Source organism: Carcharodon carcharias, chromosome 1 (assembly GCF_017639515.1).
Source record: "Carcharodon carcharias isolate sCarCar2 chromosome 1, sCarCar2.pri, whole genome shotgun sequence".
NCBI lineage: Eukaryota > Metazoa > Chordata > Chondrichthyes > Lamniformes > Lamnidae > Carcharodon > Carcharodon carcharias.
Genome location: NC_054467.1, coordinates 238,237,150 through 238,254,367, shown reverse-complemented (window position 1 = coordinate 238,254,367; position 17,218 = coordinate 238,237,150). Strand labels below are relative to the sequence as shown.

At 50.6% G+C, this 17,218-nt stretch overlaps 1 protein-coding gene across 1 annotated transcript in view; it reads right to left on the bottom strand.

The window, feature by feature from the left end:
• The window catches only part of LOC121275871 (trace amine-associated receptor 1), an 83,344-nt gene extending 66,654 nt beyond the window's left edge, over positions 1–16,690 (bottom strand). The window contains exon 1 of the mRNA XM_041183639.1: positions 16,574–16,690. Coding sequence (XP_041039573.1) covers positions 16,574–16,690 — 117 coding nt within the window. The remainder of the gene's footprint in view (positions 1–16,573) is intronic.
• Positions 16,691–17,218: the final 528 nt, after the last annotated feature.

The following is a 17,218-nucleotide window of genomic DNA, read 5'->3' as shown; positions in this document are numbered from 1 at the left end:
TCTTTTATCCTGTGTCTCCGTTGCTCTCCTCGCACTGTTTTATCCTGTGTCTCTGTTGCTCTCCTCGCACTGTTTTATCCTGTGTCTCCGTTGCTCTCCTCGCACTGTTTTATCCTGTGTCTCCATCGCTGTCCTTGCACTCTTTTGTCCTGTGTCTCTAATGCCCTCCTCGCGCTCTTTTATCCTGTGTCTCCGCTCTCCTCGCGCTTTTTTATCCTGTGTCTCTGATGCCTTCCTCGCGCTCTTTTATCCCTTGTCTCCTCTCTCCTCATGCTCTTTTATCCGGTGTCTCCGCTCTCCTCACGCTCTTTTATCCTGTGTCTCCACTACTTTCCTCGCGCTCTTTTATCCTGTGTCTCCACCGCTCTCCTCATGCTCTTTTATCACATGTCTCAGCTCTCCTCTCGCTGTTTTATCCTGTGTCTCCGCTCTCCTCATGCTCTTTTTTCCTGTCTTCCACTGCACTCCTCACGATCCTTTGTCCTGTGTCTCCGCCGCTCTTCTTCTGCTCTTTTATCCTGTGTCTCCGCTACTTTCCTCGTGCTCTTTTATCCTGTGTCTCCGCCGCTCCTTTCGCGCTCTTCTATCCTGTGTCTCTGCCGCTCTCCTTGTGCTCTTTCATCCTGTGTATCCGCTACTTTCCTCGCGCTCTTTTATCCTGTTTCTCCACCGCTCTCCTGGCGCACTTTTATCCTGTGTCTCCACTGCTCTCCTCGCGCTCTTTTATCCTGTGTCTCCGCTCTCCTCGCACTCTTTTATCCTGTGTCTCCGCCGCTCTCGCGTTCTTTTATCCTGTGTCTCTGTTGCTCTCCTCGCACTGTTTTATCCTGTGTCTCCATTGCTCTCCTCGCACTGTTTTATCCTGTGTCTCCATTGCTCTCCTTGCACTCTTTTGTCCTGTGTCTCTGATGCCCTCCTCGCGCTCTTTTATCCTGTGTCTCCGCTCTCCTCGCGCTCTTTTATCCTGTGTCTCTGATGCCCTCCTCGCGCTCTTTTATCCCTTGTCTCCGCTCTCCTTATGCGCTTTTATCCGGTGTCTCCGCTCTCTTCACGCTCTTTTATCCTGTGTCTCCACCGGTCTCCTCGCACTCTTTTATCCTGTGTCTCCACTCTCCTCACGCTCTTTTATCCTGTGTCTCCGCTCTACTCGCGTTCTTTTATCCTGTGTCTCCGCCACTCTCCTCGCGCTCTATTATCATGTCTCCACCGCTCTCCTCACGCTCTTTTCTCCTGTGTCTCCGCTCTCCTCGCGCTCTTTTATCCTGTGTCTCCACCGCTCTCCTCGCACTCTTTTATCCTGTGTCTCCACTCTCATCGCGTTCTTTTATCCAGTGTCTCCGCCACTCTCCTCACGCTCTATTATCATGTGTGTCCACCGCTCTCCTCGCGCTCTTTTCTCCTGTGTCTCCGCTCTCCTCGCACTCTTTTATCCTGTGTCCCAACCGCTCGCCTCGCGCTCTTTTATCCTGTGTCTCCATTCTCCATGCGTTCTTTTATCCTGTGTCTCCGCTCTCCTCGCGCTTTTTTATCCTGTGTCTCTGATGCCCTCCTCGCGCTCTTTTATCCCTTGTCTCCGCTCTCCTCATGCTCTTTTATCCGGTGTCTCCGCTCTCCTCACGCTCTTTTATCCTGTGTCTCCACCGCTCTCCTCATGCTCTTTTATCCCATGTCTCAGCTCTCCTCTCGCTGTTTTATCCTGTGTCTCCGCTCTCCTCATGCTCTTTTTTCCTGTCTTCCACTGCACTCCTCACGATCCTTTGTCCTGTGTCTCCGCCGCTCTTCTTCTGCTCTTTTATCCTGTGTCTCCGCTACTTTCCTCGTGCTCTTTTATCCTGTGTCTCCGCCGCTCCTTTCGCGCTCTTCTATCCTGTGTCTCTGCCGCTCTCCTTGTGCTCTTTCATCCTGTGTATCCGCTACTTTCCTCGTGCTCTTTTATCCTGTTTCTCCACCGCTCTCCTGGCGCACTTTTATCCTGTGTCTCCACTGCTCTCCTCGCGCTCTTTTATCCTGTGTCTCCGCTCTCCTCGCACTCTTTTATCCTGTGTTTCCGCCGCTCTCGCGTTCTTTTATCCTGTGTCTCCACCGCTCTCCTCGCTCTCTTTTATCCTGTGTCTCTTTTGCTCTCCTCGCACTGTTTTATCCTGTGTCTCCATTGCTCTCCTCGCACTGTTTTATCCTGTGTCTCCATTGCTCTCCTTGCACTCTTTTGTCCTGTGTCTCTGATGCCCTCCTCGCGCTCTTTTATCCTGTGTCTCCGCTCTCCTCGCGCTCTTTTATCCTGTGTCTCTGATGCCCTCCTCGCGCTCTTTTATCCCTTGTCTCCGCTCTCCTTATGCGCTTTTATCCGGTGTCTCCGCTCTCTTCACGCTCTTTTATCCTGTGTCTCCACCGGTCTCCTCGCACTCTTTTATCCTGTGTCTCCACTCTCCTCACGCTCTTTTATCCTGTGTCTCCGCTCTACTCGCGTTCTTTTATCCTGTGTCTCCGCCACTCTTCTCGCGCTCTATTATCATGTCTCCACCGCTCTCCTCACGCTCTTTTCTCCTGTGTCTCCGCTCTCCTCGCGCTCTTTTATCCTGTGTCTCCACCGCTCTCCTCGCACTCTTTTATCCTGTTTCTCCACTCTCATCGCGTTCTTTTATCCAGTGTCTCCGCCACTCTCCTCACGCTCTATTATCATGTGTGTCCACCGCTCTCCTCGCGCTCTTTTCTCCTGTGTCTCCGCTCTCCTCGCACTCTTTTATCCTGTGTCTCCGCTGCTCTCCTCGCACTCTTTTATCCTGTGTCTCCGCCGCTCTCCTCGCTCTCTTTTATCCTGTGTCTCCGCTACTTTCCTTGCTCTCTTTTATCCTGTGTCTCCGCTCTCCTCGCGCTCTTTTATCCTGTGTCTCCGCTCTCCTCACGGTCTTTTATCCCGTGTCTCCACCGCTCTCCTCGCACGCTTTTATCCTTTGTCTCCACTCTCCTCGCGTTCTTTTATCCTGTGTCTCCACCGCTCTCCTCGCACTCTTTTATCCTGTGTCGCCACTCTCATCGCGTTCTTTTATCCTGTGTCTCCAGCACTCTCCTCGCGCTCTATTATCATGTGTCTCCACTGCTCTCCTCGCGCTCTTTTATCCTGTGTCTCCACCGCTCTCCTCGCACTCTTTTATCCTGTGTCTCCACTCTCATCGCGTTCTTTTATCCTGTGTCTCCAGCACTCTCCTCACGCTCTATTATCATGTGTCTCCACCACTCTCCTCGTGCTCTTTTATCCTGTGTCTCCACTCTCCTCGCGCTATTTTATCCTGTGTCTCCGGCGGTCTCCTCGCGCTCTTTTATCCTGTGTCTCCACTCTCCTCGCGTTCTTTTATCCTGTGTCTCCGGCGCTCTCCTCGTGTTCTTTTATCCTGTGTCTCCACCGCTCTCCTCGCGCTCTTTTATCCTGTGTCTCCACTGCTCTCCTCACGCTCTTTTATCCTGTGTCTCTGCCGCTCTCCTCGCGCTCTTTCATCCTGTGTCTCCACCGCTCTCCTCGTGCTCTTTTATCCTGTGTCTCCAGTCTCCTCACGCTCTTTTATCCTGTGTCTCCGCTCTCCTCGCGCTCTTTTATCCTGTGTCTCCGCTCTCCTCATGCTCTTTTTTCCTGTCTTCCACTGCTCTCCTTGCGCTCTTTTATCCTGTGTCTCCCCTCACCTCGCGCTCTTTTATCCTGTGTCTCCACTCTCCTCGCGCTCTTTTATCCTGTGTCTCTGCTTTCCTTACGCTCTTTTATCCTGTGTCTCAACCGTTCTCCTCGCGCTCTTTTATCCTGTGTTTCCGTTCTCCATGCGTTCTTTTATCCTGTATCTCTGCCGCTCTCCTCGTGCTCTATTATCCCGTGTCTCCGCCACTCTCCTCATGCTCTTTTATCCTGTGTCTCCACCCAACTCATGCTCTTTTATCCTGTGTCTCCGTTGCTCTCCTCGCACTGTTTTATCCTGTGTCTCTTTTGCTCTCCTCGCACTGTTTTATCCCGTGACTCCGTTGCTCTCCTCGCACTGTTTTATCCTGTGTCTCCATCGCTGTCCTTGCACTCTTTTGTCCTGTGTCTCTGATGCCCTCCTCGCGCTCTTTTATCCTGTGTCTCCGCTCTCCTCGCGCTTTTTTATCCTGTGTCTCTGATGCCCTCCTCGCGCTCTTTTATCCCTTGTCTCTGCTCTCCTCATGCTCTTTTATCCGGTGTCTCCGCTCTCCTCGCGCTCTTTTATCCTGTGTCTCCGCTCTCCTCACGGTCTTTTATCCCGTGTCTCCACCGCTCTCCTCGCACGCTTTTATCCTTTGTCTCCACTCTCCTCGCGTTCTTTTATCCTGTGTCTCCACCGCTCTCCTCGCACTCTTTTATCCTGTGTCGCCACTCTCATCGCGTTCCTTTATCCTGTGTCTCCAGCACTCTCCTCGCGCTCTATTATCATGTGTCTCCACTGCTCTCCTCGCGCTCTTTTATCCTGTGTCTCCACCGCTCTCCTCGCACTCTTTTATCCTGTGTCTCCACTCTCATCGCGTTCTTTTATCCTGTGTCTCCAGCACTCTCCTCACGCTCTATTATCATGTGTCTCCACCACTCTCCTCGTGCTCTTTTATCCTGTGTCTCCACTCTCCTCGCGCTATTTTATCCTGTGTCTCCGGCGGTCTCCTCGCGCTCTTTTATCCTGTGTCTCCACTCTCCTCGCGTTCTTTTATCCTGTGTCTCCGGCGCTCTCCTCGTGTTCTTTTATCCTGTGTCTCTGCCGCTCTCCTCGCGCTCTTTTATCCTGTGTCTCCACTGCTCTCCTCACGCTCTTTTATCCTGTGTCTCTGCCGCTCTCCTCGCGCTCTTTCATCCTGTGTCTCCACCGCTCTCCTCGTGCTCTTTTATCCTGTGTCTCCAGTCTCCTCACGCTCTTTTATCCTGTGTCTCCGCTCTCCTCGCGCTCTTTTATCCTGTGTCTCCGCTCTCCTCATGCTCTTTTTTCCTGTCTTCCACTGCTCTCCTTGCGCTCTTTTATCCTGTGTCTCCCCTCACCTCGCGCTCTTTTATCCTGTGTCTCCACTCTCCTCGCGCTCTTTTATCCTGTGTCTCTGCTTTCCTTACGCTCTTTTATCCTGTGTCTCAACCGTTCTCCTCGCGCTCTTTTATCCTGTGTTTCCGTTCTCCATGCGTTCTTTTATCCTGTATCTCTGCCGCTCTCCTCGTGCTCTATTATCCCGTGTCTCCGCCACTCTCCTCATGCTCTTTTATCCTGTGTCTCCACCCAACTCATGCTCTTTTATCCTGTGTCTCCGTTGCTCTCCTCGCACTGTTTTATCCTGTGTCTCTTTTGCTCTCCTCGCACTGTTTTATCCCGTGTCTCCGTTGCTCTCCTCGCACTGTTTTATCCTGTGTCTCCATCGCTGTCCTTGCACTCTTTTGTCCTGTGTCTCTGATGCCCTCCTCGCGCTCTTTTATCCTGTGTCTCCGCTCTCCTCGCGCTTTTTTATCCTGTGTCTCTGATGCCCTCCTCGCGCTCTTTTATCCCTTGTCTCTGCTCTCCTCATGCTCTTTTATCCGGTGTCTCCGCTCTCCTCACGCTCTTTTATCCTGTGTCTCCACTACTTTCCTCGCGCTCTTTTATCCTGTGTCTCCACCGCTCTCCTCATGCTCTTTTATCACATGTCTCAGCTCTCCTCTCGCTGTTTTATCCTGTGTCTCCGCTCTCCTCATGCTCTTTTTTCCTGTCTTCCACTGCACTCCTCACGATCTTTTGTCCTGTGTCTCCGCCACTCTTCTTCTGCTCTTTTATCCTGTGTCTCCGCTACTTTCCTCGTGCTCTTTTATCCTGTGTCTCCGCCGCTCCTTTCGCGCTCTTCTATCCTGTGTCTCTGCCGCTCTCCTTGTGCTCTTTCATCCTGTGTATCCGCTACTTTCCTCGCGCTCTTTTATCCTGTTTCTCCACCGCTCTCCTGGCGCACTTTTATCCTGTGTCTCCACTGCTCTCCTCGCGCTCTTTTATCCTGTGTCTCCGCTCTCCTCGCACTCTTTTATCCTGTGTCTCCGCCGCTCTCGCGTTCTTTTATCCTGTGTCTCCACCGCTCTCCTCGCTCTCTTTTATCCTGTGTCTCCATTGCTCTCCTCGCACTGTTTTATCCTGTGTCTCCATTGCTCTCCTCGCACTGTTTTATCCTGTGTCTCCATTGCTCTCCTTGCACTCTTTTGTCCTGTGTCTCTGATGCCCTCCTCGCGCTCTTTTATCCTGTGTCTCCGCTCTCCTCGCGCTCTTTTATCCTGTGCCTCTAATGCCCTCCTCGCGCTCTTTTATCCCTTGTCTCCGCTCTCCTTATGCGCTTTTATCCGGTGTCTCCGCTCTCCTCACGCTCTTTTATCCTGTGTGTCCACTACTTTCCTCGCGCTCTTTTATCCTGTGTCTCCACCGCTCTCCTCACGCTCTTTTATCTCATGTCTCAGCTCTCCTCTCGCTGTTTTATCCTGTGTCTCCGCTCTCCTCATGCTCTTTTTTCCTGTCTTCCACTGCTCTCCTTGCGCTCTTATATCCGGTGACTCTGCTCTCCTCATGCTCTTTTTTCCTGTGTCTCTGCTCTTTTCGTGCTCTTTTATCCTGTGTCTCCACTCTATTCTTCCTCTTTTATCCTGTCTCTCCACCACTCTCCTCGCGTTCTTTTATCCTGTGTCTCCGCTGCTCTCCTCACACTCTTTTATCCTGTTTCTCCACTCTCCTCACGTTCTTTTATCCTGTATCTCCACCGCTCTGCTCGCGCTCTTTTATCCTGTATCTCTGCCGCTCTCCTCGTGCTCTATCATCCCGTGTCTCCGCCGCTCTCCTCATGCTCTTTTATCCCGTGTCTCCACTCAACTCACGCTCTTTTATCCTGTGTCTCCGTTGCTCTCCTCGCACTGTTTTATCCTGTGTCTCTGTTGCTCTCCTCGCACTGTTTTATCCTGTATCTCCGTTGCTCTCCTCGCACTGTTTTATCCTGTGTCTCTGATGCCCTCCTCGCGCTCTTCTTTCCCTTGTCTCCGCTCTCCTCATGCTCTTTTATCCGGTGTCTCCGCTCTCCTCACGCTCTTTTATCCTGTGTCTCCACCACTTTCCTCGCGCTCTTTTATCCTGTGTCTCCACCGCTCTCCTCACACTCTTTTATCCCATGTCTCAGCTCTCCTCTCGCTGTTTTATCCTGTGTCTCCGCTCTCCTCATGCTCTTTTTTCCTGTCTTCCACTGCTCTCCTTACGCTCTTTTATCCAGTGTCTCTGCTCTCTTCGTGCTCTTTTATCCTGTGTCTCCCCTCACCTCACGCTCTTTTATCCTTTGTCTCCACTCTCCTCGCACTCTTTTATCCTGTGTCTCTGCTCTCCTCACGCTCTTTTCTCCTGTGTCTCAACCGCTCTCCTCACGCTCTTTTATCCTGTGTCTCCATTCTCCATGCGTTCTTTTATCCTGTGTCTCCGCTCTCCTCATGCTCTTTTATCCTGTGTCTCCGCCGCTCTCCTCAGGTTCTTTTATACTGTGCCTACACGGCTCTCCTCACGCTCTTTTATCCTGTGTCTCCGCCGCTCTCCTCGCGCTCTTTTATCCTGTGTCTCCGCCGCTCTCCTCGCGCACTTTTATCCTATGTCTCCGCCGCTCTCCTCGCGCTCTTTTATCCTGTGTCTCCGCCGCTCTCCTTGTGCTCTTTTATCCTGTGTACCTGCTACTTTCCTCGCGCTCTTTTATCCTGTTTCTCCACCGCTCTCCTCGCGCACTTTTATCCTGTGTCTCCGCCGCTCTCCTCGCGCTCTTTTATCCTGTGTCTCCGCTCTCCTCGCACTCTTTTATCGTGTGTCTCCGCCGCTCTCCTCACGTTCTTTTATCCTGTGCCTACGCGGCTCTCCTCACGCTCTTTTATCCTGTGTCTCCGCCGCTCTCCTCGCGCTCTTTTATCCTGTGTCTCCGCCGCTCTCCTCGCGCTCTTTTGTCCTGTGTCTCGGCTACTTTCCTCGCGCTCTTTTATCCTGTGTCTCCACCGCTCTCCTCGCGCACTTTTATCCTATGTCTCCGCCGCTCTCCTCACGCTCTTTTATCCTGTGTCTCCGCCGCTCTCCTTGTGCTCTTTTATCCTGTGTATCTGCTACTTTCCTCGCGCTCTTTTATCCTGTTTCTCCACCGCTCTCCTCGCGCACTTTCATCCTGTGTCTCCGCCGCTCTCCTCGCTCTGTTTTATCCTGTGTCTCCGCTCTCCTCGCACTCTTTTATCCTGTGTCTCCGCCACTCTCCTCGCTCTCTTTTATCCTGTGTCTCCGCCGCTCTCCTCGCGTTCTTTTATCCTGTGTCTCCGCCCCTCTCCTCGCTCTCTTTTATCCTGTGTCTCCGCTCTCCTCGCACTCTTTTATCCTGTGTCTCCGCTCTCCTCGCGCTCTTTTATCCTGTGTCTCCATCGTTCTCCTCGCATGCTTTTATCCTGTGTCTCCACTCTCCTCACGTTCTTTTATCCTCTGTCTCCACCGCACTCCTCGCACTCTTTTATCCTGTGTCTCCGCCGCTCTCCTCGCTCTCTTATATCCTGTGTCTCCGCTCTCCTCGCACTCTTTTATCCTGTGTCTCCGCCGCTGTCCTTGTGCTCTTTTATCCTGTGTATCTGATACTTTCCTCGCGCTCTTTTATCCTGTGTCTCCGCCGCTCTCCTCGTGCTCTTTTATCCTGTGTCTCCGCTCTCCTCGCACTCTTTTATCCTGTGTCTCCACCGTTCTCCTCGCTCTCTTTTATCCTGTGTCTCTGCCGCTCTCCTCGCTCTGTTTTATCCTGTGTCTCCGCACTCCTCGCACTCTTTTATCCTGTGTCTCCGCCACTCTCCTCGCTCTCTTTTATCCTGTGTCTCCACCGTTCTCCTCGCTCTCTTTTATCCTGTGTCTCTGCCGCTCTCCTCGCTCTGTTTTATCCTGTGTCTCCGCACTCCTCGCACTCTTTTATCCTGTGTCTCCGCCACTCTCCTCGCTCTCTTTTATCCTGTGTCTCCGCCGCTCTCATCGCGTTCTTTTATCCTGTGTCTCCGCCACTCTCCTCGCTCTCTTTTATCCTGTGTCTCCGCTCTCCTCGCACTCTTTTATCCTGTGTCTCCACTCTCCTCGCGTTCTTTTATCCTGTGTCTCCATCGTTCTCCTCGCATGCTTTTATCCTGTGTCTCCGCCGCTTTCCTCGTGGTCTTTTATCGAACCGGCAATCTTCCTGCCTCCCCCTCCCTATCCGCATCTAGGATGATAATCCAGACCTTTGCTTTCTTCCCCCCCTCAGCTCCTCAGCTCCATGACCTTCAGCCACTTCACTGCGTGCGCAGCGAACCCTTCAGATCCTCATTCCCGGTTCACTCATTCCTGGATCCGACCTCAACTCAGCTAACAACTGGGCAGGAGGATGAGCCAATTACCTCCGTCCGTCTGGGTGAGGGAGGGGGATTGCGGGGCGGGGGCGTGTGGGGTGGGGGGCGTGGTGGGGGGAGGGGGAGAGGGGTGGAGAGGGAGGGGCCACGCCAATCAGAGTGTCTGCCCCTCACTGGAAGCCAGGTCCAAAGTTAAATTTTCATGAGGGCACGAAACAGGATTGTCCCCCACCACCCCGGTAAGTACCCTGCCTGATTTTCCTTCTCATTTGCTTCAAAGCCTCTGAATAAGAAATGCACTGGATGAAGAAAAAGTGCCACACATTCAAGTTGCATCCGTAGCACCCGAATAAACTGTGTGAAATACTTCACTTCAGTGCTTTGTGGAGAGACACTTTTCAGAAAGTGGCTAATCGGGCAAGAGATGAACAGCAAAAACTGCAATGGGATGAATCATCCAAACGTCACCTTCAATCACTATTAAATCACTGTTAAATGCACAGCTCATTCACGATGAGCAAGATCACATGAATTATCTGATGCCGATTTGACATTTAAACCAGCGGTAGAAATAAAATACCAGCGCTGGGAATCTGAAATAGAAACAGAAAACCTTGGGAAATTCAGAGCAGATCACAGACAAGTTTAAAAATAAGACTAATCCAGGTTCAGCCCCAGGCCACTAAGTTGGAAATAAAAGACTCCGTGAACATTATTTCAAAGAGGAGCAGGGGAGTTATCCCAGGCGTTCTGGTCAATATTTGTTCATCAATTGACATCATCGAAGCTAATAAAGATCTAAATCGTTATCAGGTAGCTGTGTGTGGGAGCTTGCCATGTACAAATTGGGTGTCATGTTCCCTATCCTTAACCCTCTCATTCCAGATGAATCTACATTGTATGGTTACCTTTACATCCCACTCCTCTAAACATAAAGGCCAGCATTCCATTAGACGCCACTGAAGACGGAGAGGAGACTGACCGGGCGGTAATTGACCGGGTTGGATTTGTCCTGCTTTATGTGTACAGGACACACCCGGGCAATTTTCCACATTGTCAGGTGGGTGCCAGTGTTGCAACTCTTTCGGGTCGCAGCCAATTAAATTAAATTAGCATAACCAGGGACAAAGTAAAAAGCAGCCCCTTAAAGGGAAACTGCAAAGACGACAGACAAAATTCAAAGGAAGCTTACAAACATCAAACCAAAATGTGGTCAAATGCCAGTATTGTAGCTGCACTGGAACAGCTTGGGTAAGGGCTCACCCAGCCCTGGAGCACAGGCTTTCAGTGCTGTTGCCGGAATATTGTCGGGGCCCAATAGCCTTTGCCGTATCCAGTGCCTTCAGTCGTTTTGTGATATTGTATATCCAACTGTAACCCAGCCATTTTCGGGGCGGGGGGGGGGGGGGATAAAATCCACTCCGAGGCCGCTCCTGCACATCCCCCCCACCCCCACCGCCCACCCCAGCACCCACAGTGCACCTGGCATCGAGTCCCGTCACTCCTGTGCTGTCGGCGGGCCGCGTACTTTATTTTTTACATCTTTTCCAATTCTTTCCTGCCCGGGAACAGGTGGGAAGTTGACTGCCCAGATTTGAAGAAGGGCCGGGGCAGAACTTTATACTTTGGCTGGCGCTTGCCCGACCACCCCCCACCCCCCACCCCCCCACACCCCACCCCCCCCCACCCCCCCCCCCCCCCCCCCCCCCCCCCCCCCCCCCACCCCCCCATCGAGGGTAAAATCGCACGGGTGGCATCGGGCGAGCGTCCCAATGTCATTGCGCACTCGAGCGACATTGCGCTGGGCGGGTGCGCATGCAGCAGTCGAAAGCACACCCACCGTCAACTAAGCCCATTAAACAGCCCAATTGTCAGCGAGTTTTTTTTCTGATGGATCGGCCGGGCGACCTCTACAATTTTTCATCAGACCACGTCCAAGGACGGGATGGAATCTCTGTTAGGAAATAAAATGAAAAAGATATCTGGGGACAGCATTTTTTTTTATGAGGTATGATTTCAGGCGCTTGATTGTGCTGCTTTTTTTTTTGCAGCTTTTTTTTAACGCTCTATTTCATTATTTGCGGGTCCTCGGCTCCCCCGAGGCAGCTCTCTCGAAGCGCTCACCCCCCCCACCCGCGGTGACATCATCGCCCGCCCTCTTCTCGCCCCCACCCAGGCAGCGCTGAGCGTTACAGCAGCTGCCCGGCTATTACTTGGCCAGCCGGCGTGAAGTCGTGGTCAAGGGGCCGATCGCAGTTGGGGGCCATTTCCCGATCGCTTCTGGGCCCACCGATTGCGCGGACCCGATGAGGGAAAAGTTCAGGCCCTGGAGTCAAAGTGCCTCAGCTCACTCTGCCGCTCATCTGTCCAAAACTGGCCCGCAGTTAAAATCAGGGTTTTCCTGTCTGCCATCTGGTGTTTGATTCAGCACATTGCACAGCTGTACAGTAAAGGTGTAATGGCATAATGTTACCACCATGTGGTGCTGATGCGCTACTAAAGTTGGGCTTATTCATGTTTTAAATAGATCAAAACCATTTTTAAGCAGGATCTTTCCTACTTAATGAATATTCTTGCTTTAAGTATCTCCCAGTCTAGCCCTGGTCCATCAATCTCAGTGCCTCCCATTGACTAGCAAGCTAGCTTTGAAATCACTGCTTCTCCTGCATGGGGAGGAATGTGCCACTCTTTATCTTTGAATGTTAGAAATTATCAACCTGTGCATTGATTTCTTTCTGTGAAAGATTTGTAATCCTCAAGGTAAAGCATGATTGCAAATAGGAACAGGAATAATCAGCCCCTCAACCTTGCCTATGGTCTCTGCAAGTTAACATCCCTACCTATCGATCTCAGTCTTCAACATTTCAATGGACCCACATCCACAGTCTTTCAGGGAAGAAAATTTTAGATTTCTACCACCCATCATCTGAATCTGTGCTTCCTGATTTCACTCCTGGATGATCCAAATATAATTTTAAGTCTATGCCCCCCACCCCCGTACTTCATTGCCCACCAGAAGAAATAGTTTAAATGCATCTGCCCTATCAAAGCCTTGTGATCAGATCACCCCTCAATCTCCTATATGCAAGGTGTCACATTATTCTGGTGAACTGGCAGGTTTCACCCACGTCAAGGCCAATATATCCTTCCTGAGGCGCAGTGCCTAAAACTGAGCACAATTCTCCAGAGGATGTCTGACCAACAAGGACTCTGTACAACTGAAGCATCACTTCCTCCCCCCCGTACCCCAGGGAAATGAAACATTTCTCTGAGTCTGTGACTTGCATGGCACAGTCCTTCCCTGCCTCAACAATGTAATCTTAGCTCCAACTGCGGAACCCTGCCCTGCTTGCGTTGAGTGACATGTTCCGCTTCCTACCTCAGTCATTCTATGATCTCTCTGAATGAGGTTGCTAATTGCGCTATCTCCCCCCCCCCCCACCCCCCCACCCCCCCACAACCCCCCCCCCCCCCACCCCCGTGACAATTGGGGCTTACTGGAAACTGCAAGCTGAACTGAAATTAACTAGCTTCACGTTGGAATTTCGCAGCCAGCAGGAAGCGAGTTTCATTGAACTGAAATCACAGGAACGTTGGAGCAGGAGTAGGCCATTTACTCCCTCCTCATTGAACCCGCTTTGACCCTTATCCCTTGATACCCTCAATCCCAGTTCCTGGAGCTGAAGGGACAGGCAGCAGCCAGTCAGTCCCTCCTTCCTCGTTAACCTGACATGAGCGTTTGGGCATAAGTCCACATGTCAACACTTGCAGACAAAAATCAGCACAGTCTGGCCCCGTCTTCCCTCAAAACTGCGCTTCCCACTAATAGGAGTCATTCCGGCTGCTTGTCGTGACAGTGGGAATTGATATCAACTCCAGTAGCTCTCAAACAATGTTGAGGAGGAATATTTGCATCATATTGGTGGCAGGTAATGGCTGCCTTGAATGAGGAAAAGCCCAGTCATTGCCCCTTCGATCACTATGCCATCACGGAGTCTCCTGTCATCAAACACGCCGGAGTTATGTTAGAATTTGCCCGAGCCCCATCAAGGATAATCACATCAGAATTTGGACTAGTGTTAATATCAGGGATTAGTCAGAACAATGAAACAAGCAGACATGTCAGCAACTGTCAGGTGCAAGTATTGGGTATTGGCCGGGACAATATAGAAGCAGAGTTCTGTCAAGTTCTGCTGAAGGGTCATGAGGACTCGAAACGTCAACTCTTTTCTTTTCCGCCGATGCTGCCAGACCTGCTGAGTTTTTCCAGGTAATTCTGTTTTTGTTTTTGTTACAATGGAAGCAGTACCACTTAACTATCTGGAGTTTTTTTTTTATTTGATCCCCAGATGTGGGCACCACTGGCTACACATTTATTGCCCTTGTTCACAGGGCATTTAAGAATCAACCACATTGCTGTGGGACTGGAGTCACATGTAGACCAGACCAGGTGAGGACAGCAGATTTCCTTCCCTAAAGGGCATTAGTGAACCAGATGGGTTTTTAAAAACACCCATCATTAGACTTAATTCCAGATTTTTGTTGAATTCAAACTCTACCATCTGCTTGTGATAGGATTTGAACCCAGGTCCCCAGAGCACTAACCCTGGGTCACCAGTCCAGTGACAATACCATCACACCACTACATAGTGCCATCCTGTTGCTTTTATAATATAAACTCCTTAATAGTCCTTAACTCCTTAACACCATCTCAAGGAGCTCATGGGGTTAGGGGTTAGGGGGTGGTGTAATGTTACTGAACTAGTTCTCCAGGCTAATGCTCTGGCGACATGAGTTCAAATCCCACAAGGGCAGCTGAATTTAAATTCAATTAATAAATCTGGAATATAAAGCTAGTCTCAATAATGGTGACCGTGAAACTATCATCGATTCTTGTAAAAACCCACCTGGTTCACTAAGGCCCCTTTAGGGGAGAAAATCTGCCATCTGCACCCGGCCTGACCTAGACATGACTCCGGGCCCACAGCCATGTGGCTGACTCTTAATTGCCCTCTGAAATGGCTGAACAAGCCCCTCAGTTCATGAGGCAATTAGGGATGGGTAACAAATGCTGACCTTGCCAGCAACACCCACATCCCATGAAATGAATGAAGGGAAACAGCTGGACCATCCAGGTGGTCGTTATGTCAAGTCAGGATATCTGGATGAGAAGGAACTCAGTTCAATGTACTTTCTGGGCATCACGTGACATAACTCACAAAGAAAGGGCCTTTTAGAGCCCAGAACTCACGGGGCAGTTGGAAGTTCAATGTCTATGGAGGCCGAGTTTGATCAATTTGGGAGGCTGCAGGAAACTGGGTTGTATGAGTCTGTGATATAAGTGTAACATTGTTTGTACTATTGGTGTCTGAGTAGTAAGCTTGCATTTGGACAACACGCTCCAGCCTGAATCATGAGGCATCGTTTAATTAAGTTTAAGAGATTTCCTAACAGGTTACCAGAAGCTGAACTGAACTAGTCATGTCAACATAGACATCTACTACACAGGAGGCTATTCGGCCCATTGTGTCTGCGCCGGTCAACAAAGATCTGACTACATAAATCCCATTTTCCAGCGCTTGGCCCATAGCCCTGGAGGCTATGACAATGCAAGTGAATATCTAAATACTTCTTAAATGTTATGAGTTTCTGATCCAACCACCCTTTCAGGCAGTGGGTTCCAGACTCCCACCACCCTCTGGGTGAAAACATTTCTCCTCAGCTCCCGTCAGAGCCTTCTACCTCTTACCTTAAATCTATGCCCCCTGGTTATTGACCCCTCAACTAATGGAAAAAGTGCCTTCCTATCTACCCTATCCATGCCCCCCATAATCGTATACACCTCTATCAGGTCCCCTCTCAACCTTCGTTGCTCCAAGGAAAACAACCCCAGCCTATCCAATCTCTCCTCATAGCTCAGACCCTCCAGCCCAGGCAACATTCTGGTAAATCTCCTCTGCACCCTCTCCAGTGCAAACAAACACCCTGCCTACAAGAGCTGGGCAGAGGCTGGGTTGTCCTGTCACCAAGGGGATTTTAGCGATTCATAAACACCATCTCAGAGAAGGGCAAAATAAAAAAAAAATGCAGCTTCACATGAAACGTCCTGAGAACAAAAAAATAATAAGCGCTTGGAGGGAGCCTGAGGTGGAAAAAACAGAGATGACAGCATTGCAGGCTCGTTTCTGTTCCAGGCTCCCTGTTGTGCTTGGGAACACTGGATTTACCCTCTGCAGTGACTGAAGAAGTGACTGTGTTCCTGACCGTGTCAGTGAGATTCTGCACTTGTCCGCTGAAGAAGCTTCCACTCAAATGTCTTTGCGTCGCAAAAGTCTCCCGGTCCCTCTCTCGATTTCTGTGTTAGACTTGGCCACTTGAAGCTCTGTTGCTGCTTTGTCTGCTTTTCATAACATGTTGATGACTCTGGGTCTGCCCTCCTACACGGTGCAGCCTCGCCTTTCCTGCTCGCTCGCTGCTTTGAAAGCGCATCAGCTCACGCCATCAAAGTCGGAGGTTTCTCAGTAAACATGAAGCTCGTACCTGGGGATTTTTTAGCACACGTGTAGCTGCCAGTAAGATATGAGCCACAATACTGCAGCAAAACACATTGGGCTGATTTATTACTTGCCAGGCAGTTCTCAGCCCTTAGCTGTTAAGAGCCATTTCAACCTATCCCTTTACTTCCCTAGAAATTTCCATGGTTTGAAAATTTCACTCAATGCTATCTCTCCAGATAGACTTCAATTTCTTTATCATCTACCACCAACCGTGCCCAGGGATTTCTATCATTTCTCAAAACATGATTTTCTTTTGCGTTCCTTGATATTTTAATTTCATGATCCCTTTTCGCCTTCCTAATTATTGCACTTTGCTGCTCACTTCTGCTGTGCCGTCAGACTCCAGCTCCCTACCCCGCTATACTTAAGCTGTACTTAGTGGATGACCCTTCCCCAACTCTCATTTTTTTTGCCTTATGATCTTACTCACCCACAGTGGCTCTCATTTGTGTTCAATTTGTTCCAGCTTGTTGGCCGAATATATGGTGGATCTTGACTTGAGGACTATACCTTCCATATCTCTCTACCCCTCAATAGACTTGAATTCAGAGCCCAACATGGAATCCAAGGGTTTGCCAATGGTCCTGCCCACTTTATCCACATCAGATGTTCTCTATCGTCTGTGGCCCATTCCCCCATTGTACCCAGATCAGATTGTAACCCATTTTACTTTATGGATTATGAATCCAGCATAGGTCTTGGCGGGGAGAATTTCCTCCCCTTCAGGCGGGCTTGGCGGAAGTGGGCGCGGGCGGGCGCGCAGCTGAACGCTGCCCACGATCGCCATTTTACGTGGGCAGGCCGATTAAGGCCCACCCAACGTGACACGCAGCCGGAGGCGCTGACCGCTCCCTATGAGGACAGGGGGAGTAGGCTGAGTCGGGGCCTGCGTTCTTTCGGGCATGCGCGTGTAAGAACGCAGAAATCCCCGTGAGGCACGGAGCTGCCTCAGGGAGATTACTTTGATTATGAAAAATTGAAATAAAGAAAAATAAAATTATTCAGACATGTCCCCTCATGTGACAGTGTCACGTGAGCTGGGACATGTCAATGAACTTTATTAAAAATTTTTATTAGACTTATAAACCCTTCATGAAACCTCATCCCGCCCGTGGATGAGGTTCTATAATAAATGTGAAGGTCGCCTGGGCTCTTCGCCTGCCCATCAACTGTAAGGGCAGCTCTGTTAATGGCTTTAATGAGGGGGTTAATGGCCTTAACAGGCCTTTGAAAGTTTGGCAAGTGCGCAGCCGACTCTGGTGCGCGCCCGCCGAACTGGCGATCGGAATGAAGTGCGGTGATGTCGGGACGCACA